This window comes from Zootoca vivipara, chromosome 6 (genome assembly GCF_963506605.1).
Source record: "Zootoca vivipara chromosome 6, rZooViv1.1, whole genome shotgun sequence".
NCBI classification, from domain to species: domain Eukaryota; kingdom Metazoa; phylum Chordata; class Lepidosauria; order Squamata; family Lacertidae; genus Zootoca; species Zootoca vivipara.
The window spans coordinates 26,212,027-26,236,774 of record NC_083281.1 but is presented as its reverse complement, the minus strand read 5'-3'; the positions used below and the strand labels follow the sequence as shown (position 1 = coordinate 26,236,774).

Below are 24,748 nucleotides of genomic sequence, written 5' to 3'. Positions count from 1 at the left end.
TGAAGCTGAGGCTCCAATACTTTGGCCACCTCGTGGGAAGAGAAGACTCCCTGGAAAAGACCCTGATGTTGGGAAAGATGGAGGGCACAAGAAGAGGACAACAGAGGACGAGATGGTTGGACAGTGTTATCGAAGCTACCAACATGAGTCTGACCAAACTGCAGGAGGCAGTGGAAGACAGGAGTGCCTGGCGTGCTCTGGTCCATGGGGTCAGGAAGAGTCGGGCACGACTAAACGACAACATTATGAGATTTCACTCTGGCATCAAGGATTGGCACAGCTAAACAGATTCAGAATATCCACAGGGTGGCCCCAACCTCTCCATCAATCTCCTGTTAGCAGGGCTTTTGGCTGTTTGCTAATTTCTGCCGCCGCCACGCGTGATTGACATGCTGTTTTGCATGGAATTTCCCTCCTTATCAGCTCACTATTGGCTCCCACCATGCCTGAAAACAAGCAAACAAGAATCCGTTCCTCCTGCCACTCAGAGAGTAAGCCCGCCCCCGGAAGCCTTTATTGGTGAATGCGTCTTAATCGCGTGACTTCTTCTGGCCTACCACGGCTCAAGAGAGGCCCCTCCCCCCGCGCTGGTTGTTTTGTAGCCCTTTGACAACTGCACCGCCCGCTTCCCCAAAGAAAAAATTAAACCAGACTTGCTCGATGTCAAGCTACATGATCTCCTAGCTGAGCCGCCTGAGATCGCTGAAAGGAAAGCTGCAATCCTAACAAGGCAGGCACGCCCGCCCGCTTCCTTAGGAAAGGGACTTATTACAATTAACAGAATCGACTGCCAAGTAAACATGCAAAACAGCAAGCCTCGCCTCTCTGCGTCATTAACACACACACACAATCCGCCCGCTTTTTAGTGGAATGGGGCCATGCTCGCTCTCTGGCCTTAAATTAGGGACCGGGAACCAGCAGCCCGTCAGGAGTCTCTGGGGAGATCCCTCCCCGCTCCGATCTGGGACTAGAGATTTTTGCTGACGAGACACGCGACGTAACAGCGGATTAATTTGTGGAAAGTAGGTCAAGACACGGCTTTTGCGCTGATAATTCCATTTTAGTAGACTAAAACAGCGTCCGGGAGCTAGAGTCATGGATGGCGGGTTGGAGCAAGCCCGCAGTGGACGCTGCTTTTCGCTTGGACGCTGGCACAGAGCCTGCCATCCCACGGCTGCTAACACGGAAGCAACTCCGACTCTGCCCAGCGGGGCCCGCGCCCAGATTAAACATCCACAGGCTGGCAGCTCGAGCAAATATTCTCCGTAGAGCATGCTCAGTGGCAGCAGGAAAGGGTGGGAGGGGAAACCCAGCACAGCCGGAGCCTTCGCTTGTTTACTTCTTAAGTCCTGTCGAGTACAGTGGCCCTTGGTTCTTAGCAAACCGCGCTTGAGATGGCAGCCTTGCAGGCGCAGCTTCGAGTTGTTGCGCCGAGCTAAGCGGTTCAGCGAACCGGGCTCCTATTTGCTCTCTCTCCCGCCCCACATTCGCCCCGCCAGCCAAGTAGTATTCAGGGGGCTCCTTCTACCGTTTGAACTGTCACCATTCCCGTCCCAAGCACACCCCAGCTGCCTCTAGCCTTGAGTATGTACGCATGCGCCCCGGGGACCGCAATAGCTGGGAGGTTACGATCTTAAAAGTATCCGATCGCGCGTAGATACCGTCTTACCCCCCCACCCGCGCGCGATCCCTTTCTTGCAGCTCCGCGTTGCAAGATTCCCCCGCAATCGCCCAACATTCTAAAACAACAAAGAACGCTTCCACACACACCCCACCGCCCTCCCACGCTGCCGCAACGTTCGATCGAAGCCCGCAACGTTCTATCCGCCGCGGCCGCTTGTTTGCAACGTTCTATTCCACCCCTCCTCCACCGCTGCCGCCGCCGCCGCCGCCGCCGCCGCCGCCTCTTTCTTCCCCCGCCCCGGATCGTCGCAGCGTTCTATCCCCTCCCCCTCCTCCCTCTCCCTCTCCGGATTGTTGCAACGTTCCATCCGCTGCTTGCTCGCCGACGTTCCAAAGCAGGCCGCGGACGTTCGATCGGCAGCAGCTGCAGCTCCTCTCCTTTTCCGCCCTTTCCCCCTTTCTTTCAATCCGCATCCTCCGGCTCCAGCTCCAGCTCCGGCTCCCACGCTCTCCCGTCTCTTCCCCCCTCACGTGTCCCGGGCTCCCAGCTGGGGAAGGAGGGGAGAGAGAGAGAGAATCTCTCGCTCTCTTTCCTCCTCACATGACCCGAGTGTTTGTCCCCGTGATCAGCGCCTCGGCTCCCGTGTCTCCTCCGCGTCCCCTCTACCTCCATCCGGCGTGAGATTTAAACTTCGTCCCCTCCCTCCTCCCCTCCCGCCCCCTTCTCCCCCTGGTGCTGCGGGGGTCTTTCCCCCCACCCCCTCTCCCTCCCCCTCCCTTTCCCCCCTTCCCTTCTCCCCCCATGGACATGCTGGATCCCGGCCTGGACACAGCCACCGCCTCCGCTGCATCCAGGTAAGGGGGAAAGATCCCACGACACCCCCATGTAGCAGGGGAGGGGGGCTACGGCACCCAGCCTTCCCTCTCTTCTCGGGCCTAGCGAGGGTGGGGGAGGGGAGAGGGAACCAGCCATGATCCTCCTGCGGCGGCAGCAGCAGCGGCGCAAAGAGAGTGGGGGAGAACAAAATGGAGGACGAGGCAGAGCTTAGGCTCTCCGGGACGGGGGAAGTGGGACGAGGGTGGGGGGACACGGCAGTTCCAGGGGACGTGACCTGGGGCTGAGAACTGGGTGTCTGGAATAAAAGGGAAAGGGGGGGGAGAAAGGAGAGGTTGTGATCAGGAGGACTTCGTGCCATTGTAGGCTGAGAAGCAACGGGTCACACACACACACACACCCCAAAAAAACACCCCACACTCGCACATGCACCGTCCAAGATCTGAAATGCATTGTCAGGAGGGCTGGGGAAGGGGGAGATAAATCTTGGGTTTGTGTGCATTTGGAGAGGGGGGGGGAAGCATTCAGTGTTTTGGTGGGGGGGGACACAACACTGATTGGCAGGTAAGGGCTGGGAAGGAGGTTAAGTGACTGAGCAGGGAGGAGACTGCCAGGGTGATCAGAAAAAGTGGGGGTGCGATTGTGGGGTTGCAAAGGAGAGGGAGTGATGGGGAGAGGGAGAGGGTGTTAAGTTAGAGAGTCCAGCAGTGTGTTGTAGTGGTTAGAGACTCGGGGTTAAATTCCTACGTTGCCCTGAATGTTCTGGAGTGACACCTCCAGGCATGCTCTCCCTACCTAACCCTACACCACAGGTTTGTTGGTAGGGTTAAAATGGGAGGGGGGGGGGAGTACACATTGCCTTCCTCATTCTCCTCCCCAAGCTCCTTAGTGCAGGCATGGGGAATGTGTAGCCTTGCAACTGCTTTGGGCTGCAGCACCCACCATCCCCAGGGAGCACAGCCAGTTGACAGGGCTAATGGGACTGTAGCTGCTGGAGAGAGGGGTGCTGGGAGTCGTCCATCACAGCAGCCCAAGGGCCAGATGTTCCTCAGCCTTGGCTCAGTAGAACGAAGTAAGAAAAAGGGCCTGGCGGGTTTAGCAACATGGTTCCTTCACTGCGAACAGAGGACCAAACACCACTTCACCCATTGCTGTTTCAGGGGGTGTTCATCAAGTGAGCACCTACAACATGCCGTTGTGACCATTGTGCCTGGTGCATACATTATTGTAGAACTGGGATTGGCTGCTGCGTGTCCTTGAGAAAGATACACACCTGGTGGGAAATCCAAAAATACTGCAGTGCAATGTGGCCTGTATTTGGACAACCTTCCCCAACCTGGTGACCTCCTGCGCTTGTGGGACTGCAGCTGCCATCCTCCCCAAGCACTGACCATGCTGCCTGGTGCTGATGGGAGTTGTAGTCCTAAACATCTGGAGGGCACCAGGTTGAGGACGGCCGCCCTAGGAATAGTCTTTGTTTCTTTTCGGGTTGCAGTGCTGCTTCAAGGAGAGCAATCTACTCTGTGGCAGTTGGGCAGAACAGCCAGTGCAGAATTGTGCTGTGCTTTGGCACTCCCCTCCCTGGGCTCCTAAAGGGCTTCGTTCGCCTATGGTGAGCAAAACTGGACTCCGGGTGACCAGGCAGTGAAAGTTTCATAATTTAGAAGAGAGGGGGCTTAACCATGGGTATGGCACAAATGACTAACATGAGCTATGTGTTAGGCTGGTAAGAGCTACTGTAGGCAGTAACATTTGTGAATCGATTTGCAAGACTGAGTTGTTACACAGAGAAGCAAGGGCAGTTACATTAGCATCCTGGAATTTGCCTCCTGGGCATTCGCATTTGGGAAGGTAAAATGATAGGGTCCCTAGATGATTATTGGGACTGTGTGCGGAGTGGGTTCATATGGAAAGGAGTGGTCCACCGAATGAACCCTGGGAATCCAAGCTCTCTTCATTTCAGCTGCCTAGTTTTTTGTTGCTGCTATAGTTAAACCATTGGGAGTTGGAAATCTTTGCTGATCTACTGCACATGCAGATCAGCCTTATCTAGGGCTGCCATCATGGATCCAGGTTTTTCTGGACACATCTGCAGAATGGCATCTGGGTGGATTTTTGCTGAAATGGCAACATGTCCAGAAAAACCCGGACGTATGGCAAGTAGGGCAATTATTATTAGTCTTTTTAAATGCTTGGTAAATCCAAGAAAAGCACCAAAACATTTGGGGGGAGATGCTCCCCCAAAAATACTCAACAACTTGTTTTATAAGTGACCTGTATAGATTGGTTGATACTTTTCACCTCCCTTTCCCTGATGTAATGTGTAGATTCACCTGATAACACCCATGACTTCTTCCCAGGGAGCTTTCCTTCAATAGAACTCTCTCTCTCTCTCTCTCTCTCTCTCTCTCTCTCTCTCTCTCTCTCTCTCTCTCTCTCTCTTTCTTTCTTTCTTTCTTTCTTTGGATGTATAGAGTTTTTTGGACCTTTCTCCCATCCAAGCACAGACCTTCAGCAATATTTGCTGCATCATGTGCATTCAGACAATATTGCGTCGGGGTGGTGGGAACACCGGCCAGCAGGATAACAGCTTCCTTGAGGAAAAGCGGCTTTTCTGAGTTTGTTGTTCAGGACGTTAGACTGGACCTGGAGAGACACCTGGGCTCAGATCTTCGCCCAGTCACGAAATTCACTGAGTGACCTTTGGGCCAGTCCCTTTTGGTCTACTCAATCTACCCCAAGGCATGATGAAGACTGGATAAGAGTGGAGTGGGGAAGGACTGCATTAACTTCCCTACGCCTTGAAGGAAGGGTACGATTTTTTAAAAAGCCATAACACGAAATAATTCAGCCAAATAATAGGGTGGTTGCCGTAGGTGAGCAGGAATTGCACATAGGTGATCCATGGAACTTCATGCAAGTGAATAGTTGGGTTGGAGAAAGAGGGGCAGGGTGCTTCTTGCTTGTGTGCGCATGTATATTTGCAGATTTGTCATTTTTGTTGTGTTATTTATAAGGCTGAAGGTGTGTGTACATGTATATACATACTGACATTCAGGCTCAAAAACCACACTGTCAGCACTCCTAGACCAGAGTGTTGGCAGATTTGTGCAGATGTTGCTCAGGCCCAGCTCCCATCACCCTTGACCACTGGTCACGTTGGCTGAGGCTGCTGGGATTTGAGACTCCCACCATTTCCTGGGTCCAGGTGGAGGGACCCAGGTTAGCCACCTCTGTGCTTCCTCAGCTTTTGGCGGCGGTGGAAGGTGAACAGGCAGGCAGGCATCTCTTATACGCTGTCAACAGAGGTGAGGCTTAGCCCTGCTGGTGAGACATAAGAGAAAACGTAAGAGTGGTTGCTACCCCAGATTCTTCTTCCTCTCCTTCCTTTCTTAAACTCCCGGAATTGACTGGGGGCATTTACTGGGGTTTAAATAAGGAGAGAGAAACCTCCTAGGCAGGGGTGGGCCCTGTTGTGAACAGAGAGGAGCATGACTTGATGGGGAACGGATGCCAGAGTTATCTCATGTGATGGTTGGTGATGCCAGGAGAACCATTGGAAGCTGCCTTACGGTCTGCTTATGTCAGGGGTGGGGAAGCCTCAGGCCTTGGCGGGGAGGGAAAATGCCTCCTTCCAGCCCTCTTCGGGATTCTCCCCAGGATGCCACCCTTCTCACAAGCCCTACTTTGCACCCTCCGTGGGTGTACTTGCCTGGCTTACCTAGCAGTGCCTCTTCCGTGCCTGGAATGGAGCATAGAGCAGGCATGGGCAAACTCCGGCCTTCCAGATGTTTGGGACTACAATTCCCATCATCCCTAGCTAACAGGACCAGTGGCCAGGGATGATGGGAAATGTAGTCCCAAACATCTGGAGGGCTGGAGTTTGCCTATGCCTGGCTTAGCGAGTGAAATGCATCTGAGAAGCATATCTGTTCCACACTGACGGGCAGCAGCTCTCTCGGGTTTTAGGCAGGCGTTCTCTCCCCTTAAAAGTATCTGGGGAGGCCAGGGATTGAGCTTGGGACCATTTGCATGGAGAATATGTGCTCTACCACTGACCTGTGACCTTTCCCCAGGGTTGTCCCTTTCCCAGAAAAGGCCGTACGACGTGAAAACAAGGAGAGGGACTGTGCTTATGAGATCGAGGAGGCAGTAAAGGGAGGTGAGGGTGAAGAGTCTAGCGCTCAGTGTGTTGGGGAGGGGTTGGCCAGGTTTGGGGGATCTCTGGGCAAAATCTTACCTGATGGACCCCTTTGTAGGCCCAGACGAGCGTAACTGGCTATGGTTGTGGCACTCTAGACAGCGCCAGAGCCGTAGCTAGGTGATTTTGCGCCCCTGGCAGAACTGTCAATATTGCGCCCCCTAGCCATGGACAAATTAGCTCTTCTTTCCGCCTCTCCCCCAACCCCTGCCCCTCCACCCATTCAATTCACCCTCTATTTAAAACCATTTCTTATGAGGCAATAATCAACATTTATATTTATGGACATATTTTTAGCCAATTTTGCCCCCCCCCCAAATCACCTGCATCCCTGGCGGGGCCCCACCTCAGTCCCCCCCCCCCCCAGACAGCACCAGGCAGCTTTGAGATGCAGTCCAGGGCCGAGGGTCAGCCCTGATGCAGGGCAGAAAGAGAACAATCCCTGTGGTTTGCCCCCAACATCTGGTCTCTCAGTTTCCATGGCTAGTCAAGATGACCTTGACATCATTGCCAGCTCTGCATCAACAGTCTTCCCAGAAGTACGTGCCAATCACATAAACCCAATTTTATTGAGACCTCCCGTAAACTGGAAGTGCCTTTCTCTCTTCTGTACTCGAGTTCCCACATCTTATCCACAGACATTGCTTCTCCCCCCGCCGCTGCCACCTCCCCAAACTCAGCTGCTATCCCCACAGGAGGTGAGAATAATTAGAACCCTGTTGTGTACGAGGCAGTAATAAAACGAAGGGCTCCGTCTAGTTCTAGTCATTGTGGAATCCGTTTTTTATTATTAAAAAAACCACCTTTGCGTCTAGTGTGCCCTACATGCTTTCAGCTGAGCATATTGGGGGTGGGGAGAAGTGGAAAGGCAGGGGCCCCCAGGGGTAGGGATGGGTGATGGAATAGAGGCCCAGGTACCATGATGTCTGAGTGAAGCTCAAATGAATCGTAGAATTGTAGAGTTGGAAGAGGGACTCTAGAGGTTATCTAGTCCAACCCCCTGCAATGCAGGGCAGCTTCTCCAGGATGGTGGCTGCCAAACGTTTTGAACTCTCAGTTCCCAACAGCCCTTGCAGGCGTGGTATGGGGTGATGGGAGTTATGGTCCAGCAACATGCGAAGGGATGCAAATTGGGGGACAGGTGAAGAGCCTGCAGGATCAGGCGAGTGGTCCAGCATCCTGCTCAGGTGGGGAAATTAGAATTAAAAAGAACTCCTGCCTTTCCTGCTACCCATTGTGTTTATGTGGGTACACTGCAACACCTACACTGAATTCCTGGATATCATAATAGTTGGAGTTTGGGGGCGGCAGGGAGATGGTTAGCAGCAAATCAGTTCTCCAGTGGCGAAGAACCAAATTAAAAGGTTTTTGAATGAACCAAGAAGTTCCGTATTTGGGCAATGGGTGTGTCACTCCTCTTTATTGTCTAGATCTTCTTTTCATAAAACATCAGTCATTGGTGTGGCTTTGTTCATTGGCTAGAAACACTGAAAGGCATGAGCTAGGCTAGTTTCTCACTGAACAAGTGGAGAAAATATCTCCTACCCATTTTGCCTCGGGTCTTGGGCTTTCTCTACAAGCAGCTTAGAATAGCTGGGTGCCTGGTGATTATGGCTCACCCAGGAGGAAGGGGATTTAACTGTTGCCCTTGCCACGCTCTGCTGGTGCCTCCTCTGCGACGCAATGGGTCAATGTGTTTGGCTGTTAAACTTAAGGTGGATGGTTTGAGCCAACCATGGGATGGTTGCAAGCGGAATTCCTGCATTGCAGGGAGTCATACTAGATGACCCTTGGGTCCCTTCCAACACCACAATTCTATCATTCCAAGAGCATCTTGGGATCTGAGAGCAAGGAAGGCAAGGCCAGAGTACCCATCTGCTCCTTGAGAATCTCCTTGGTTGTCCATCTGAGCTGCATTCCTGGGCTGCCAGAAAGGACCTTCTTCGTGGCAGAGTCTGAGCTGGGACTAGCTACCATGGTGGCTTCCAGGCGTTGCAGAATCCAACTCCCATCTGCCCCGGCCAGGGATGATGGGAGCTGTAGTCCACAACATCTGGAAGGTACCACATTGGCTACCCTTCACCCAGGCTTTAGAGCAGAGTTTCCCAAACTTGGATATCCAGCTGTTTGGGGACAACAATTCTCATTATCCCTGACCATTGGTCCTGCTAGCTTGAGTCCTGCAAACTTGACCCTCAAGCTGTTGTTGGTCTTCAACTCGATTGTCCTTCACCACTGATGGAAGTTGGTGTCTGAAGGGGGCCCTGTTGGCTAGTCCTGACCCAGACTCTGCCATAGAGAAGGCCGTCTCCGGCATCCCAGCAAGATCCTGGCGGTCATGATCATCCCTGTGGTTGGGGATGATGGGATCTGGAGGGTCGCATGTTCCCTACTACTGTTTTCGTACTCCCTTCCTAGGAAGGCCCACCACACACTTCCATCTCAAGTCTGCCGCTATGTAGACCCTTTTAGTTTCACGCGTTGACTTTCCAAATTCGAATGAGCGTTGGCCATGCTGACTGGGACTGATGGGAGGTGGCGTCTGTGGAAAACAACACCGTGTCTCGGCATTCAGTGGTCTGGGAGTCACTGGCCTGGACCACATCCATGGTATACCTACAACACAACCCTAACCCTTAAGAAAGATATGGAGGTGGCATCCTCTGAAAAGCTTTTGAGCTCTTTAACCCAGCCTTTCTCCTCTGCATTGGGCACCTTCCCTTGGCGTCTCGGTGCCGTTCCTGCTGTGCGCCAACGTCCTGCCGAGATACGAGCCTTATCTCCCTCTGCCAGTGCGAAGAATTAAGATAGCCAAATGCTTTGCAGTGCCTCTGTAGCTGCAAGGCCGGGCGGTGTGTGCCTTCCTTTATCCTGTCTCCATCAAAGCAATAAGAGGATATTAACGTCGAACCCTCGTGGCAGACATCAGCGCAGGGATCTCTGGCTTTCAGGAATGCGCGGGCTGAATAACAAGGTTCCTCGTCACTGATAGTGAGCAGGAAGTGAGGCTTTGTTGCTGCCCACTCCAGGGAACGGGGCTGGGTTTCTCTAGGCTCTGCACAGTGAGAGATTTGTATCTGGCAAAGCAGGGGCTGTTAAATCGGTGGAAGAAGAGCTTGGCAAAGGACGTTTTAGGGGCATTCTGTTGCCCAGGCAGTGTTAAAATTCTGCATGGAGGGCAGTGGAATTCTGGAGCGTCTTGTGCAAATGAAAGATGATCTCGTCTGCACAGAATTCCCCTTATTTTATGCAATTCTATTCTGCAATTGGGAATGAATGAATGAGTGAATCTTTATTTGCATCAGCCACCAGTTATAGCAATAATCAAAATGCGGTATACAGAGGATAAAGGTAAAAAGTCAATTATATAAAATGTATTTTGGGGTTTGGGTCAATAGTCAAATAATGGATGTTATTCTAATTGCCCTGGCTATAAACCTTGCAACCTATGCAGTCACCTGCTCATCTTTATCTGCCAAGAGAAAGGACACTGTAACAGTGGTTGGGCAACCTGGAGTGGACAATAGAGGGGTGATAACCTCACTCCTCAAATCTTTATAAAGAGTGCAGGTCAGAAGGACATGCACCACCAATTCAGTACAGTGGTGCCTCGCTAGACGAATTTAATTCATTCCACGGGTCTTTTCTTATAACGAAAAATCCGTCTAGCGAATCCCATAGGAATGCATCGAATTTTTTTGAATTTTTTTTTGCCCATAGGAACGCATTAATTGAATTTCAGTGCATTCCTATGGGAAACCGCGATTCGCTAGACGAATTTTTCGTAAAACGAATTTGTCTAGCAAGGCAACCTCCGCTAGAATAAACCTTTCGTTAAGCGTAAATTTCGTTAAGCAGGGCATTCGTTAAGCGAGGCACCACTGTACTGCCATCTCCACAGGGACATAACCGTTTTTCGAGTGGAATTTTTTGGAAGCATCCCCCGAGTACAGCCGAAGGCATTATTTTCAATCTTGCAGGAGTAAAAGCACAATTCTTGCTCCCTACTTTTTCCTCTGGTCCCATCTGCGCTGGACATTTAAAGCAGCATCTTGCAACTTTAAACAGTCACAACTTTCTCCAAATAATTATAAGGAGGTGTCATGCACCCCCCAACCACAGAGCTAAGATTCTCAGAGTTCCCCAGAGTTCCTATTCCTATTTTTCAACTACAGTGGTTCCTCTACTTATGTATAACTCTACTTACGAATGGAGCTCCGTCCGCCATCTTGGATGCGGTTTAGATAGGATTTTTTCTACTTACGAATTTTTAGATAGGGTTGCTTCTACTTACGAATTTTTTCTTCCAATGCATTCCTATGGGATTTTTTCGACTTACAAATGTGCGTTCGGAGCGCATTAAATTCGTAAGTAGAGGTACCACTGTACTCTGGGATGGATAGCTCTGTGAAGGGAATAGGGGTCTCCTAAAAACACCCTTAATAAACTACGCTCCCCATACTTCTTTGGGGTAAAGCCATGATTGATAAAAAGTACTATTGTGCTTTAAAGGTATGGTATGAATGTGGACTACAGTTCCCCTGAATGAGCTTTCGGAAGAGAACAAGGCCAAGATCTGACCTCTGCAGGCTTAGATTTTTATCTTGGCTGACAGTTCTTTTCTTTTCTCTCTCTCCCCTCCCCCTCTTTGTGTTACAGCCACGAAAAAGGTCAAGAAGGTGAAGAGGGAGTCGAGCTGCAGGAAGGTGAGGAGGGGTCCTGGGCTGGCCCAGAAAATGCCCAGCCAACCTGCGTGAGCAAGTTGTAGCCCCCGCTCGGGGAGGGATTTCTACCACCAGGGCACCACCCGATAAGTAAGGCGTACGAAATGTCTGTCTGTGAACAAAGCTGAATCTCTGGTCGCCTCCTGTCTGGATCCCATGGGGGCAGTGTGTTGGCAGCTGGAACACCAAATCTCCCTGACCCCCTGCAGACCCACACAGCCCCAGAGCCCATTTAGCATCTTGTCCTTCATTTAGATGCATCATGCACAAGATGTGTGATGTGAGAAAGAGGAGGGAAGCAAGCCCTTTCCTATCATTCGTATGTCAGGGTTCGTACTAGTGCATTCCAGAGTCTCTCTAGCAAGAAAGAAAGGTCCCTGCCCCAGAGAGGTTTCGGTCTACTGCCACCTTGTTATTTCTCTCCTCCTTTTCCTTCAGGAAGTTCAGGGCAGCATATACAGGGATTCCTCTCTCTCTCTCTTTTGCACAGTCAAACACACTTGTCATCACAACAACCCTGTGAGGTAGGTTCGGCTGAGAAGGTGGCTAGCCTGAGGTCACTTCATAGAAGTTGTATAAGCTTTGCTCCTTCGTATTCTCCACCGTTTAGACTCCTCGGCCTTTGGTGGGTATTTAATGTTATCAAAACAGCTGTCCTTCCCACAAGGTAGTGACCGTGTGCTAAGTAGCAGCCTGCACTAAGGCACATTTTTCAGACAGGATGCAGGTTTCTAGAATAACATAAATGAATGACAGGTTGAAGCTAGTTCAGGGTTTTAACTTCCAGAGTGGCAGGTTGTATAAATAAACTCGCTACGTGACTGAGTTCAAGAGTGTGTTGTGTGGCCTGGATTGTTGCACCCCCTCTCCCAAATCCAGTGGGTTCCCTTTGCGGGAGGACACCCCAGTAACCCAGCAGAGCCGCAGTCGCCAGAGTGACACCTCCACTGAGTTAAGTTGGAAAAAAGCATTTGATTATAGCCAAGGGAATAGGTTGTGGCGTGAGGGTTGATGCCCACAACAGCTGATGTTATCAATATCATTATTATCAGGAAGTCTGGGATAGCTTAGTCAGTAGAGCATCAGACTCTTAATCTCAGGGTTGGGGGTTTGAGCCCCACATTGGGGAAAAGATTCATGTGTTGCAGTGGGCTGAACTGAATGACCCTCGTGGTCCCATCCAACTCTGTGATTTATTTGTCGCTTACCATAAAAATGTTCTCAAAGTGATGATTACAAAATCGTACCCTATAGAAGATTTAAACTGCACCAGAAAAATAAAAGAACCTTAACTGAATAGCATAAAAAGGACCCACCCTACTAAATGATGAGCACCGATGCAGGCTGGCATATAATCATACCCTGTGACCCCAATTATGTTTGGGTAAATGGGAACACCATTGGCACATTAATCCTGATGTCGCCACGCATATCTCTCAGGGGCGTGGCATTCCGCAGTTGGGGAGCCACCACTGAAAAGGTCACAAATGTGCCTGTTGGCCCCCAAAAGGACGGCAAAACCCTGCAACAGCAGCAACAGCAACACCTGTGTTGATGAGGCTGGTGTGCCGGTAGAGAGTGGCCCAAAGCTGGCAGTAATCAATTTCCTTTCTCTCTCTCCAAGGAGACGGCACAAATGCGGATGAGCAGACTGCAGTGGCCATCACCAGCGTCCAGCAAGCAGCCTTCACAGACCATAATATCCAGTACCAGTTCCGCACAGAGAACAATGGAGGACAGGTAGCAGAACCCTCGTCAGGGAGCTTGGCTTTTAACTGCGTGGGTACGGCGGAAGGGGTAAGAGCTTAAGGCGCAAGGGCATTGGCCCCTGGGCGGCTTCCGGCTGCCGACTGGCCAGTCGTCACATTCCGAGGAGTCACACGGTGTGGCGCTCGTGGGACCGCACCATTTCATAACTGGGGGTGTTTGTGCGTGTCATTGCATGATTGAATATATTCCCGAAATGTCTAGTCGCAGCATTGCCCACATTATTGGAGGGGGGGGGTCCTTATAAAATCCACAAGCTCCGACCATTTATTCTCAACCCCTCCACTCTAGTTTAGCCAAATCACAGACTTTTAGAATTGCAGAGTTGGAAGGGACCCCGACAGTCATCTAGTCCAACCGCTGTAACCCCCTGCAATGCAGGAATCTCGACTGAAGCATCCATGGTAGACAGCCACCCCTCCTTGCCTCTGTATCGTGAGGACCAGAAGGACGTGATCACTTCCTCCCAAGGTTCCCAGTACTTCCACTTCGCCAATCAGTTCCTCCCTGTTGGTGAGGACTAGGCCCAAGGTAGATGATCCCCTTGTTGCCTCTTCCACATTTTGGGAAATGGAAGTGTCTCAGTAATATGCCTCAGGAACATTCCAAGAAGAACCATTACGAAAGATGCGGGACAAGCCCTCATCACAAAAGGTGGGGACACCCCCCACACCCCTAGTAGCTCTCAAGCAATGGTTTTACTTTCCCTGACATACTAGCTTTCTGTATGCAAAATTCTGTGCTTGTTTTCACGTGAGGAAACAGTTGGTCCTCTTCATTTATTATCACCCGGGAGAATCCCTGGAGGGCTTGTAGCAGTGTGTTCCCCGCCCCCCTCCTCTGAGTATATCTCCTCTGGCTTCCAGAGATTTTAGCAGATGTTGCCATAACCTTAAGAACTAGAAAATTGCATTTGTGTGTTGTTGTTGTTGTTGTTTTGCTGTCGTTTAGTTTGGCCAGTGTCCAACTTATGTGCCCCAACAGTGCAAGGATTTCCACTGGAACAGCAGAACTTCCACCCCACCTCACATGCCACACCCTCCTCAAGTCTATTCAGGAGGGCTGCGGGAAACCCAGAACAGACTTAGGGGTACGATGGTGGAAGCGGGGAGGATGGTCTGTTGCACAGGCATAAATCCTTGCGCTGGCAGGATTTGTTGGTTGGATATCGACCACTGAAATATTCTGGGATGCTTTATTCAATACCGTTCTCCATCTTACTGTTTCTCCAGCTGAGGACCCTCGTTTCACACCAGGAATGGTCATTGGTCACAATACAGACATGCCTTGATTTTGACTTCTCTGTGGGACTGTCTTCCCCCTTGTCGAATTCTGCCGAAAGACTGACTTCTGTTTTCCTTCCTCACTGCCAGGTGACATATAGAGTCGTTCAGGTGACAGACAGTCAGCTGGATGGACAGACAGATGCGACGGGGGCAGTCAGTGTGGTCTCGACGGCAGCTTTCACCAGTGGCCAGCAAGCTGTTGCTCAGGTGAGAGAGAGAGAGAAGCTTTATTGGGCCCCAAAAGTGACATCAGATGCCTTGCTTTTTAGCGATGCAGACTCCTTCCGTCCAGTTCAGTCCATCAGTCAAGTTGTTGATCTAGTCAGCAGACTTCACAATGAAAACTGTGTGCATCAGATAGCTATTAAAATTGGACACAGATGATCAAATATCTTATTAGCAGGTAGGAGTGCTTTATTACATTGCATTTCTTGCTGTTCTTCAAATCATGGGTTCCTCACCTGCCAGCTGATAACCTCTGTTCTTGTGACTGCATGCCTCCATTTTGGCTACATAAGGATAACTGACGTCTGTTGAGGTCCATGTTTACTGGGGGGGGGGGTTGTTGGAGGTTGCGCTTGAACGGGGGTGGGGAGACAAAAGTGAGCAGGTCTTTCCCCCTTTTCCTCCCTGCGCAGTGGGTCCTGGGGGAGGAATAGATCTCTCCTCTCCAAAGAGCTGAACTGATCTCTCGTGTGATAATTCTCCTCACACCCCCAAAAATCTTCCTTCTGCTCCTCTATTCATTCCAATGTTTCCATCTCCCTCCTCCTCAGCCCCATGGCTCCGTATGTCCTGTGTTTAGCTTTCCTGGGTGAAGATTTAATGTGACTTGCCTCAAATTTAATATCACTTGCCTCAAATACACAAAATTCCTTTTGGCCTCTCCAGGACTGGCCTACTTTTTTTATTATTATGGAAGGATTTTCCATTCATTTACCACAAGAGGGCAGTGCGAACTTGGAGTATCCCAGTGAAACCTCATTCTGCTGCTTTCTGACTTTGAGATGTTTTGGTTCATGTGCCAGCTCTATCCCAAGAGGACTGTGCACTCTGTCCCATTTGCATTAGGATATAGTTCGGCAACCGGTGGCAGGACGCAACTACTGGTATCTCCCCGGTGCCCCAAACCAAAAAACCTTTCCCACACACCTGTGTTTTTATATGGAAATCTGTAACCACCCGCCTTGGCCCATTATCCCAAGGAATGTACTCGGTGGCTCATCAGCACTTTCCTGGTTCAATCCTCAGCATCTCCAGGTTGGGATGAGAGAGACCATTATTATTATTGTTGTTGTTGTTGTTGTTGTTGTTGTTTAGTCATTTAGTCGTGTCCGACTCTTCGTGACCCCATGGACCACAGCACGCCAGGCACTCCTGTCTTGCACTGCCTCCCGCAGTTTGGTCAAACTCATGTTCGTAGCCTCGAGAACACTGTCCAGCCATCTTGTCCTCTGACGTCCCCTCTTCTCCTAGTGCCCTCAATCTTTCCCAACATCAGGGTCTTTTCCAAGGATTCTTCTCTTCTCATGAGGTGGCCAAAGTATTGGAGCCTCAGCTTCACGGTCTGTCCTTCCAGGGAGCACTCAGGGCTGATTTCCTTCAGAATGGATAGGTTTGATCTTCTTGCAGTCCATGGGACTCTCAAGAGTCTCCTCCAGCACCACAATTCAAAAGCATCAATTCTTCGGCGATCAGCCTTCTTTATGGTCCAGCTCTCACTTCCATACATCACTACTGGGAAAACCATAGCTTTAACTATACGGACCTTTGTCGGCAAGGTGATGTCTCTGCTTTTTAAGATGCTGTCTAGGTTTGTGATCATCATCATCATTATTATTATTATTATTATTATTATTATTATTATTATTATTTTACTTCTACCCCATCCATCTGGCCGGGCCTCCGCAGCCACTCTGGGCGGCTCCCAACAGAATATTAAAAACACGATAAAACATCACACATTAAAAACTTCCCTAAACAGGGCTGCCTTCAGATGTCTTCTAAAAGTCAGAAAGTTGTTTATTTCCTTGACATCTGATGGGAGGGTGTTCCACAGGGCGGGTGCCACTACCGAGAAGGCCCCCTGCCTGGTCCCCTCTTAACATCACTTCTCGCAGGGAGGGAACCACCAGAAGGCCCTCGGAGCTGGACCTCAGTGTCCAGGTTGAACAATGGGGGTGGAGACGCTCCTTCATGTATACTGGGCCGAGTCAGCAGTGCTGCTGCCAGTCAGTGCAGAAATATTGAGCTATGTAAACCAATGGCCAGTGTGATATAAGGCAGCTTTCTATGGGTATAAGTTAGATCAGTGGTATAACGCGTACTTTGCATACAGAAGATTCCAAAGAGCTTGTATGTATTAAGAGGAGCGGGAAGTGGGTTTCTTTTGAAGGGGGAATTGCAACCATAGAGTATAAATGTATTTGTTCATTTTTCATCTCTGAAAACATTTTTATTAATTCTTATTCATCTCATAACGTGTATATATATATACCTCTTGGTCGTAGAGAAAACATCTGAGCAACTAACAAACAAACAAAGATGGGACGTTCAAATGATCACCAAAACAATGTACACCTTATTTTTAAAACCATGTGTGTCAAGGTCTAATAAATCCAGGCTGAAAAGAAAAGAGCTATCTATCGTTCCTCACTTGCAAGTTTTATGAAAGGTTAAATAATAGAACAACACGAATAGCAATCATTAAGAGTGCAGCTGTTGACTAAGTGATGATTTTGTAAAATGGAATGTAACTAGAAGTAAATAAGAATATGAAATGCAGTAATATAAGATGATAAGGAAGCCGAGTAAGATTGTCTTCCATAAACACTGTTTTAACAATGAGTCCGTAAGTGACTGTGGAGGCCAATTCTGGACCCACACGTCCTTCCACGGTGGGGACATTGGTTCCCGGGCGGAAGTTGATCACAGTGTGGATTTGCCAAGCGTGCCTTCCTCTTAGTACGTTTCTCCCTTCCATTCTGAGTTGTCGGTGTTTGTACTACATTTTTTTAGATTTGCCTTGAGACAAGTCTTTAAACCTCTTTTGTTGACCACCAGTATTACGCTTTCCATTTTAAGTTCGGAATAGAGTAGTTGCTTTGGAAGACACCATATATATATATATTCCACAAAGGCCTGGTTAAGGAGGAACGGTTTCACCTGGCGCCTACAGGTGTATAAAGGTATACATACATACATACATACATACATACATACATACATACATACATACATATGTATACCTTTATACACCTGTAGGCGCCAGGTGAAACCGTTCCTCTGTAACCAGGCCTTTGCCTCATTGTCATCCAAGGCCATGTTGAATGTGTTGTGAGAGGGGTGTGTGTTTTGTTTTGTTCTTGTTCTTGCTTTTATTACCTATGTGGCTGGGTGCTTTTTTCCCTGCTGCCTACCCCGAGATCTTTGGATGAAGGGGCGGTAGACAAATGGTTGTAGTTTTCTTCCAGGCTGTGATCCAGAACCCCTTCAGCAATGGCGGGAGCCCAGCCACGGATGCTGTCAGTGGCGAGGCCCGGTTTGCGTACTTCCCTGCCTCCACGGTGGGGGACGCCACAGCGGTGTCGGTGCAGACGACAGATCAGTCGCTGACGCAGGCCGGAGGTAGGAAAGTGAGAAGGGCCGAGCCACCTCTCCCCCCCTCTTCTTTCCGGAGTGGGATCCTGAAGTTTGGTCCACAAGGGGCAATTTGGACAGGGGCAATCTCCACAGACCCAGAACCCATCCGCACCATACATTTAAAGCAGGATTGTACCACTTTTAACAGCCATGGCTTCTCACAAAGACTGGTTTGTGAAAGGTGCTGAGAAGGTTTTAGGAGGACCTCTATTTCCCCCCCCCCCTTTGAGCTAGAATTCAGCGGTTTAACAAGCCCAGGGAATGTAGCTCTGTGGAGAATAGGGGTCACCCTACAACTCCGAACACTTTTTGAGGTGGTCGTACAAGGTTCTCCCTCTCCTCACTTGTATCTTTGCCATGGCTATATTTGAAGCCATCTTCAAATATCTCAAGGGCTGTCACACAGGAGATGGAGCAAGCTTATTTTCTCCTGCTCTGGAGGAGGACAGGACCCGAACCAATGGCTTCATGTTACAAGAAAGGTGATTCCGACTAAACACAGGAAGAGCTGTTCGACGGGGGGGGGGGGGGTTACATGGAGATTGGATGGTCCTCTGTCATGGATGAGATTCCTGCATTGCAAGGGGTTGGAATAGAGGACCCTCGGGGTCCCTTCCAACTCTCCGATTATATGACCCTGTGAGGTAGGTTAGGCTGAGAGAATGTGACTGGCTTAAGGTTACCCAGTGAGCTTCATGGCTGAGTGGGGATTTGAACCCAGATCTCCCAGGTCCCTAGTCCACACCTTCCTTTCATTGAGCTCAAGACAGCATATACTGGGTGCTCTTCCCCTGCTCCTGTTTTCTCCTCACAACAGCCCTGTAAGGTAGGTCAGGTAGAGGGAATGACTGGCCCAAAGGCATTCAGCGCAGTTCATGTATATGTGAGTGGGGAGTTGATCCTGGCTCATCCCAGTCCTAAAATCGAAGGCGCCTGGGTGGCTAGGGTTCCTCTGCAGCCAGCTGGCCCTCCTTCCCTCTTGCTGTTCCTTTCAAAATAGCAAACTTATTTTCTCTTCTGTGTTGCTCCCCGTAGGCCAATTCTACGTAATGATGACCCCACAGGACGTGCTGCAGACAGGGACGCAACGTACCATCGCCCCCCGAACCCACCCCTATTCCCCGTATGTATGGCTCCGGGACGGGAACAAAGAGGGAGGGTTGATGAGTCAGGAGCACGGCTGTCTAGCTCCCTGACCCCCAATGTCGGCTGTTCCCGAAGGGCCAAGGAAGCAGCCAGCCAGGAAGCCGAACTAAGAGAATTGGAAGCTGTGTTACGCTGAGTCAGAGTGCTGAGTCAGTCCATCCAGCACAGTACTGCCTCCACTGGACAGGCAGTGCTTCTCAAACTGTAGTCCAGCTGTTACTGGACTACAACTCCCATCATCCCCAGCTAGCAGGGGATGATGGGTGTTGTAGTCCACCAGCAGCCTGCGACCCAAGTTTGAGAAGCACTGCTGTCAGGTTTGGGGCAAGAGCCTCTCCCAGCCTTAACTGGAGATTCTGGGGATTGATGTTTGGACTTTCTGCTGATCTACAGCTCTATTTAACAGACCCCAGAAAGAATGTTTGCACCTGTTTGAAAGGGCGGGGGGAGGTGCATTGTTTCCGTGGCCCACGCTCTGCCGATGGGAAGGGAGATTAGGAGCATTTTCGTTGCCCCTTTCATATTCACATCATGGCGCCGCTGCTTCCGAGACGTGAGCAGGGTCTTTGCACCCTTCCCTGCCCCCCTCCTGATTCCCCCCCCCTTAATGCCTTTGCTTTGAAAACCTAGGAAAATGGACGGGACGCGGACGCCGCGGGACGAGAGGAGACGAGCCCAGCACAACGAAGGTGCGCAGAACAGCCAAACAGCCCAAACCGCACTTTAAAAAAAATAAAAATAAAACACCACATTCAGATCGTTCCGGGATTTATTGTCCTCTGGGGCCGCAGAACCCCTGGTGAAAGGAGAGGGTTTTTAATCTCCACTTTCCCTGCTGCAATGTTACTGCTGCCCTGTACCTGTTTATTGAGTGGGGGTGAAGGTGGTCTCTCAAGATGAGTAAAATGTCAGGCACGAAATGAGCTGCTCTAGCAACCTCCATGTCAGATAAGCCTCTGTTTCATGCTTGCAGGGACACCCACACTGCTGGCAGCATCTCCCGGAACGTTTAAAGCTTTTTTTTTTTTTTTGCTGCAGGGCTGTTTTAAGGGGGTGGCTCCCTGTTTTTCTCAACTTTCCATCAAATCTGTGCCTCTCTTCGCCCAACCGTCCTTAATTACCAGGGCTTGATGCTCTTCACAAGCACCCACTAATAACTGTGGCGGATTTGAATTAGCTCCATTCTTCATGAAGGTGCCATTCCCACCCAAACACCCCAACCAAACTGGTACCCTCCATAGGCTTCGGTCTGCAACTTTCACCAGCCCCTACCATTATGGCCGAGGGTCAGGAATGATGCAACACAGTAGACCAGCATCATCCCCAACTTGGGGGAGATTGCTCAGGTGTTTCACCTGGCGGCGGGGAACCTTGTAGCCTGCAGCCCAGCTGTGGCTTGTGGCTTAATAATTATAATAATTTTGGATGTGTTGTAAGGTTGGATTTCAACTGCCCTGAGGTGCACTTCCAAAGCTCTCTTCTCCTTTGAATGAGCAGATTGGGTTGGGTGATTTGCTGTGGCCCCTGATTTATTTATTGGGGGAGGGGGAAGAGGGGTGGCAATGGTCCCAAAAGGTACAGTGGTACCCTGGTTCTCAAACTGAATGCGTTCCTGTAGTCTGTTCCAAAACTAAAGCGTTCCAAAACCAAAGCACGCTTTCCCATAGAAAGTAATGCAAAATGGGTTAATCCGTTCCAGACTTTTTAAAAAACAACCCCTAAAACAGCAATTTAACATGAATTTTACTATTTAACGAGACCATTGATCCATAAAATGAAAGCAATAAACAATGTACTGCAGTCACACAATCAATCACTCAGCTTCCGCACAGTCACAAAAAAGCCGCAAAAACGCAAAATAAATAGCAAAAACAGACAGATCTCAGTGTAACACTCAAAACAGAAGCATGCATGGCACGCAAAATGGAAGCATAACACTCAAAACGGAGCACGTTCGGCTTCCGAAGAAAGTTCGCAAGCCAGAACACTTCCAGGTTTGCAGTGTTTGAGTGCCAAGTTGTTTGAGTACCAAGGTACCACCGTTTGTTTTTAGAAAAAATCCCTTGTCTAATCAGTTCCCTGTTTTCTCTTTGCCTCCCCCTCTCTAGTCGAACGGAGGAGGCGGGACAAAATCAACAACTGGATTGTCCAGCTGTCGAAAATCATTCCAGACTGCAATACAGACAACAGCAAGACGGGGGCGGTGAGGGCAACTTCTGGGCAGGACATGAATGCTGGGAGGGTTGTTGGTTTGGGAGGAGCTGCTGGGTGCTGCTGCAGCTTGCAGGCTTGGCTCATTCTTCCGAAGGAGGCTGAGTTGCCCCGTTCTTCTTGGGACAGTTTATATTGGGAGAGGCTGTTTGAGGGGGTGTAATGCCCTCTGTCCCCGCACCCCCCGGCTGTCAGATTCTATTGCACCGTGCAATTTTACCTGTTCTGAGCATGGCATGGCATTTAGGAAATGTGTTCTGTGTGTCCCACAGAGCAAAGGAGGCATTCTGTCTAAAGCCTGCGACTACATCCGCGAACTGCGCCAGACGAACCAGCACATGCAAGAGACTTTCAAAGAAGCCGAGCGGCTGCAGATGGACAACGACTTGCTACGGCAACAGGTACCTGAGCCCTCCAAACCTGCCATCCCCAATAACAAAGACTCATTGCTGAGATGGCCTAGCCTACCTCACAGAGTTGTTGTGATGATAAAATGGGGAGCACGATACACACCGCCTTGACATGACCTCCTTGGAGGGGGGAAGTGGTGTACAGTGGTTCTCAAACTTAATCTGTTCCAAAGGTCTGTTCGAAAACCAAAGCGTTCCAAAACCAAGGTGTGCTTTCCCAAAGTAATGCAAAATGGATTAATCCGTTCCAGACTTTTAAAAACAACCCCTAAAACAGCAGTTCAACATGAATTTTACTATCTAACGAGACCATTGATCCATAAAATGAAAGCAATGAACAGTGTACTGCAATCACACAGTAGCTGAACTGGGTTCCACAAAGTCACAAAAACAAAACAAAAAGAGCAGCAAAAACGCAAAATAAATAGCAAAAACAGACAGACCTCAGCTTAACACTCAAAACAGAAGCGTAACACTCAAAATGGAGCACTTTGGCTTCTGAAGAAAGTTTGCAAACCAGGACATTTGTGGGTTTGCAGTGTTTGGGTTCCAAGTTGTTTGAGTACCAAGGTACCACTGTATGAACAATTTTTGTAAAAAAATAAAATCAATTACCTCTCTTATCTCTCTCTCTTCAACACCCCACCCCACCCCACAGATCGAGGAGCTGAAGAACGAAAATGCCCTTCTCAGAGCACAGCTGCAGCAACACGGGATCGAGATTGTGGGAGATGCCCCTGGGCAGTAGCCCCCCAGCTGCCCACTTTGCCACTGCCTCTTTACACAGGATCTCAGCCTCCAGTTCTACTCATCCTTTTGTATAGAGAACCCCCTTCTACTCTGAACGAACGTTGCCTCCCTTCCCCTCGTGTTGGGGGTAAACCGAGGGGAGCGGCAAAAAATCCGGGGAGTGGGGATGGAAGAGCCTGATCAAGGGTCTCGTCGGCCCAGCCACGCCAGCCTTCTCCCCCCCAACCCCACTTCCTGTTGTCTTCCCCTCCCGACTTCCTTCCTCTCCTTAGGATACGTTAAGATTAAACAGACAAAACATGCATTTTTTTATAGTAGATTTTTAACACAGGTTAGCCAGTTTCCACTTGGCCCCCCCTTTTCTCCTCTGCTGGATCTGTGGCATGGGGACATTTCCCCCTCCTCTGAGATGGGCTGTTTCAAAAGCTATCGGATTCCATCTTCTTCCCTCTGACCGTCTTGCCGGTTCAAAGCCTCACCAATGGCGAACCTGTCGTTTTGATTTGGCCATGTGGGGGGGGGGGGAAGGAGTAGGGGTCTGGGTTTCTCAGGTTTGGCTGCTAGCCCAAGAGTGGGTGAGGTTGACCCCCACACACACACATGCAGCTTGGACACGATCCGCAGGTTAAGTGGACATCCCACCCCTGCTTTTGAGGTGCCCTGAAATGAATGCTCTTCATGTGAAACTCAGTAGCAGGTTAGTTGGAATTTGACTTGCAATCAGGCCAACGGGTTATTTTATGGAGTAAGCCTTGTGCCATGAACAAGTGGGAGGTTGCAGCTCAGTTTTGCATCTCCGGCCATGTCCACCGACTCTACCCCTCTGTTTTCCCACCACTTCAAAACTTGTAAAATAATAATGATTAAGGCACAGTGGAGTTCAGTCCTAAATCTTACTACTGTCTCCTTCCTTCCTTCCTTCCTTCCTTCCTTCCTTCCTTCCTTCCTTCCTTCCTTCCTTCCTTCTCTTTCCTTCCTTCCTTCCTTCCTTCCTTCCTTCTCTTTCCTTCTTTCTTTCTTTCTTGTAAGTAATCTCTTATTTTATTAGTTCCCAAGCGCGTTTGTATAGAGGTACGGTGTTTGTATGATAGCTGAAACCCAGGCCATTAGAAAGAGGGTTTTTTTTAGTGGTGGATTGAATTGACAACAGGGTTGCTTTTGTGTGTGTTTTTTGATATTATATAATTTTTTAATTAAACTTCAGCAGTGTTTTAGATTTCAGGTTAAGAAAATAATAATAATCAGGAGATGGATTTTTTTTTAAGAAAAGAAGCAATCTCCTATATTTTGGGTTTCCTACCCCGCCCCCTGCTTTCACACAGAATTTTTTTTAAGAAAAGAAGATAAATGGTTCCTAAAAATTATAAAATATTATTGTAATAGCATTTTCCTTAGGTTTGATTTTTTTTTGTTTCATTTTATATCTCTATATACCAGCCCTCCTGGAGAAAAAAAAATACATATATCCAGGATTGTAACTGGATTTGTGGTAATATTTGTACCCAAATATCAGTTTTGCTCCAACCCTCTATGAATGTGAGGAGGAAGAGATGAAAAGAGGTTAAATCGAGGAGGTTGGGGAAAACAAATGGTATATCAAAAAAGTCGAAAGAAAAAAAGTTGGATTGTAGAGTTTGATCGTTGAAAAGTAGGAAGAAATTCTGTTTATATATAAAAGAAAAAAAGAAAAACCTGCACAGAAATAATATTGTACCAAATCATTTTGTGGTTTGACGGTGTTTGTGGCTACATGCGGGGATAGAACGAAATTGTTTGGCGGTTCCTTTTTCTTGCACCCAAAGACCCCAGTTTCACAACCAGGGGTTTTCAGCTCAGTTGCAGTAGCTGCTGTGGGGTGGGGGGCTCCCCAGATCTTAATAAGTTGTTTGTTTGTTGCATTTATATCCCACCTTTCTTCCAGGGGGAGTGCAAGGTGCTTTACATAGTTCTACCTCTCCCTATTCCATCCTCACAACAACCCCGCGAGAGAGGGACCGTGAACTTTGTGGCCAAGTTGGGACAGGAACTCCAATCTCCCATATCTCTGCCTAAAGCGCTAACCACTACACCACACTTTCTCCCAATCCCAAGGCTTCCTCCCAAGAATCTCTGAGGGGATGGCATCGCCTTCTGCCACAAGAACTCTGTGCGAT

The 24,748-nt window shown here is 49.3% G+C and overlaps 1 protein-coding gene across 2 annotated transcripts; it reads left to right on the top strand.

The window, feature by feature from the left end:
- The first annotated feature begins 1,959 nt into the window (after window positions 1–1,959).
- Window positions 1,960–23,856, top strand: USF2 (upstream transcription factor 2, c-fos interacting). 2 transcript variants are annotated; one of them, XM_035119961.2, is made up of 10 exons: window positions 1,960–2,478; window positions 11,319–11,365; window positions 13,008–13,180; window positions 14,524–14,643; window positions 17,910–18,063; window positions 19,114–19,201; window positions 19,855–19,913; window positions 21,333–21,427; window positions 21,708–21,836; window positions 22,504–23,856. In XM_035119961.2, the coding sequence occupies exons 1-10, from the start codon at window positions 2,426–2,428 to the stop codon at window positions 22,591–22,593; spliced, it is 1,008 nt and encodes a 335-aa protein (XP_034975852.1). In that variant the 5' UTR covers window positions 1,960–2,425; the 3' UTR covers window positions 22,594–23,856. The 2 variants fall into 2 exon arrangements, with proteins under 2 accessions (XP_034975852.1, XP_060131655.1); XM_060275672.1 differs by having other exon boundaries at window positions 1,961–2,478; window positions 13,008–13,123.
- The last annotated feature ends 892 nt before the right edge of the window (window positions 23,857–24,748 follow it).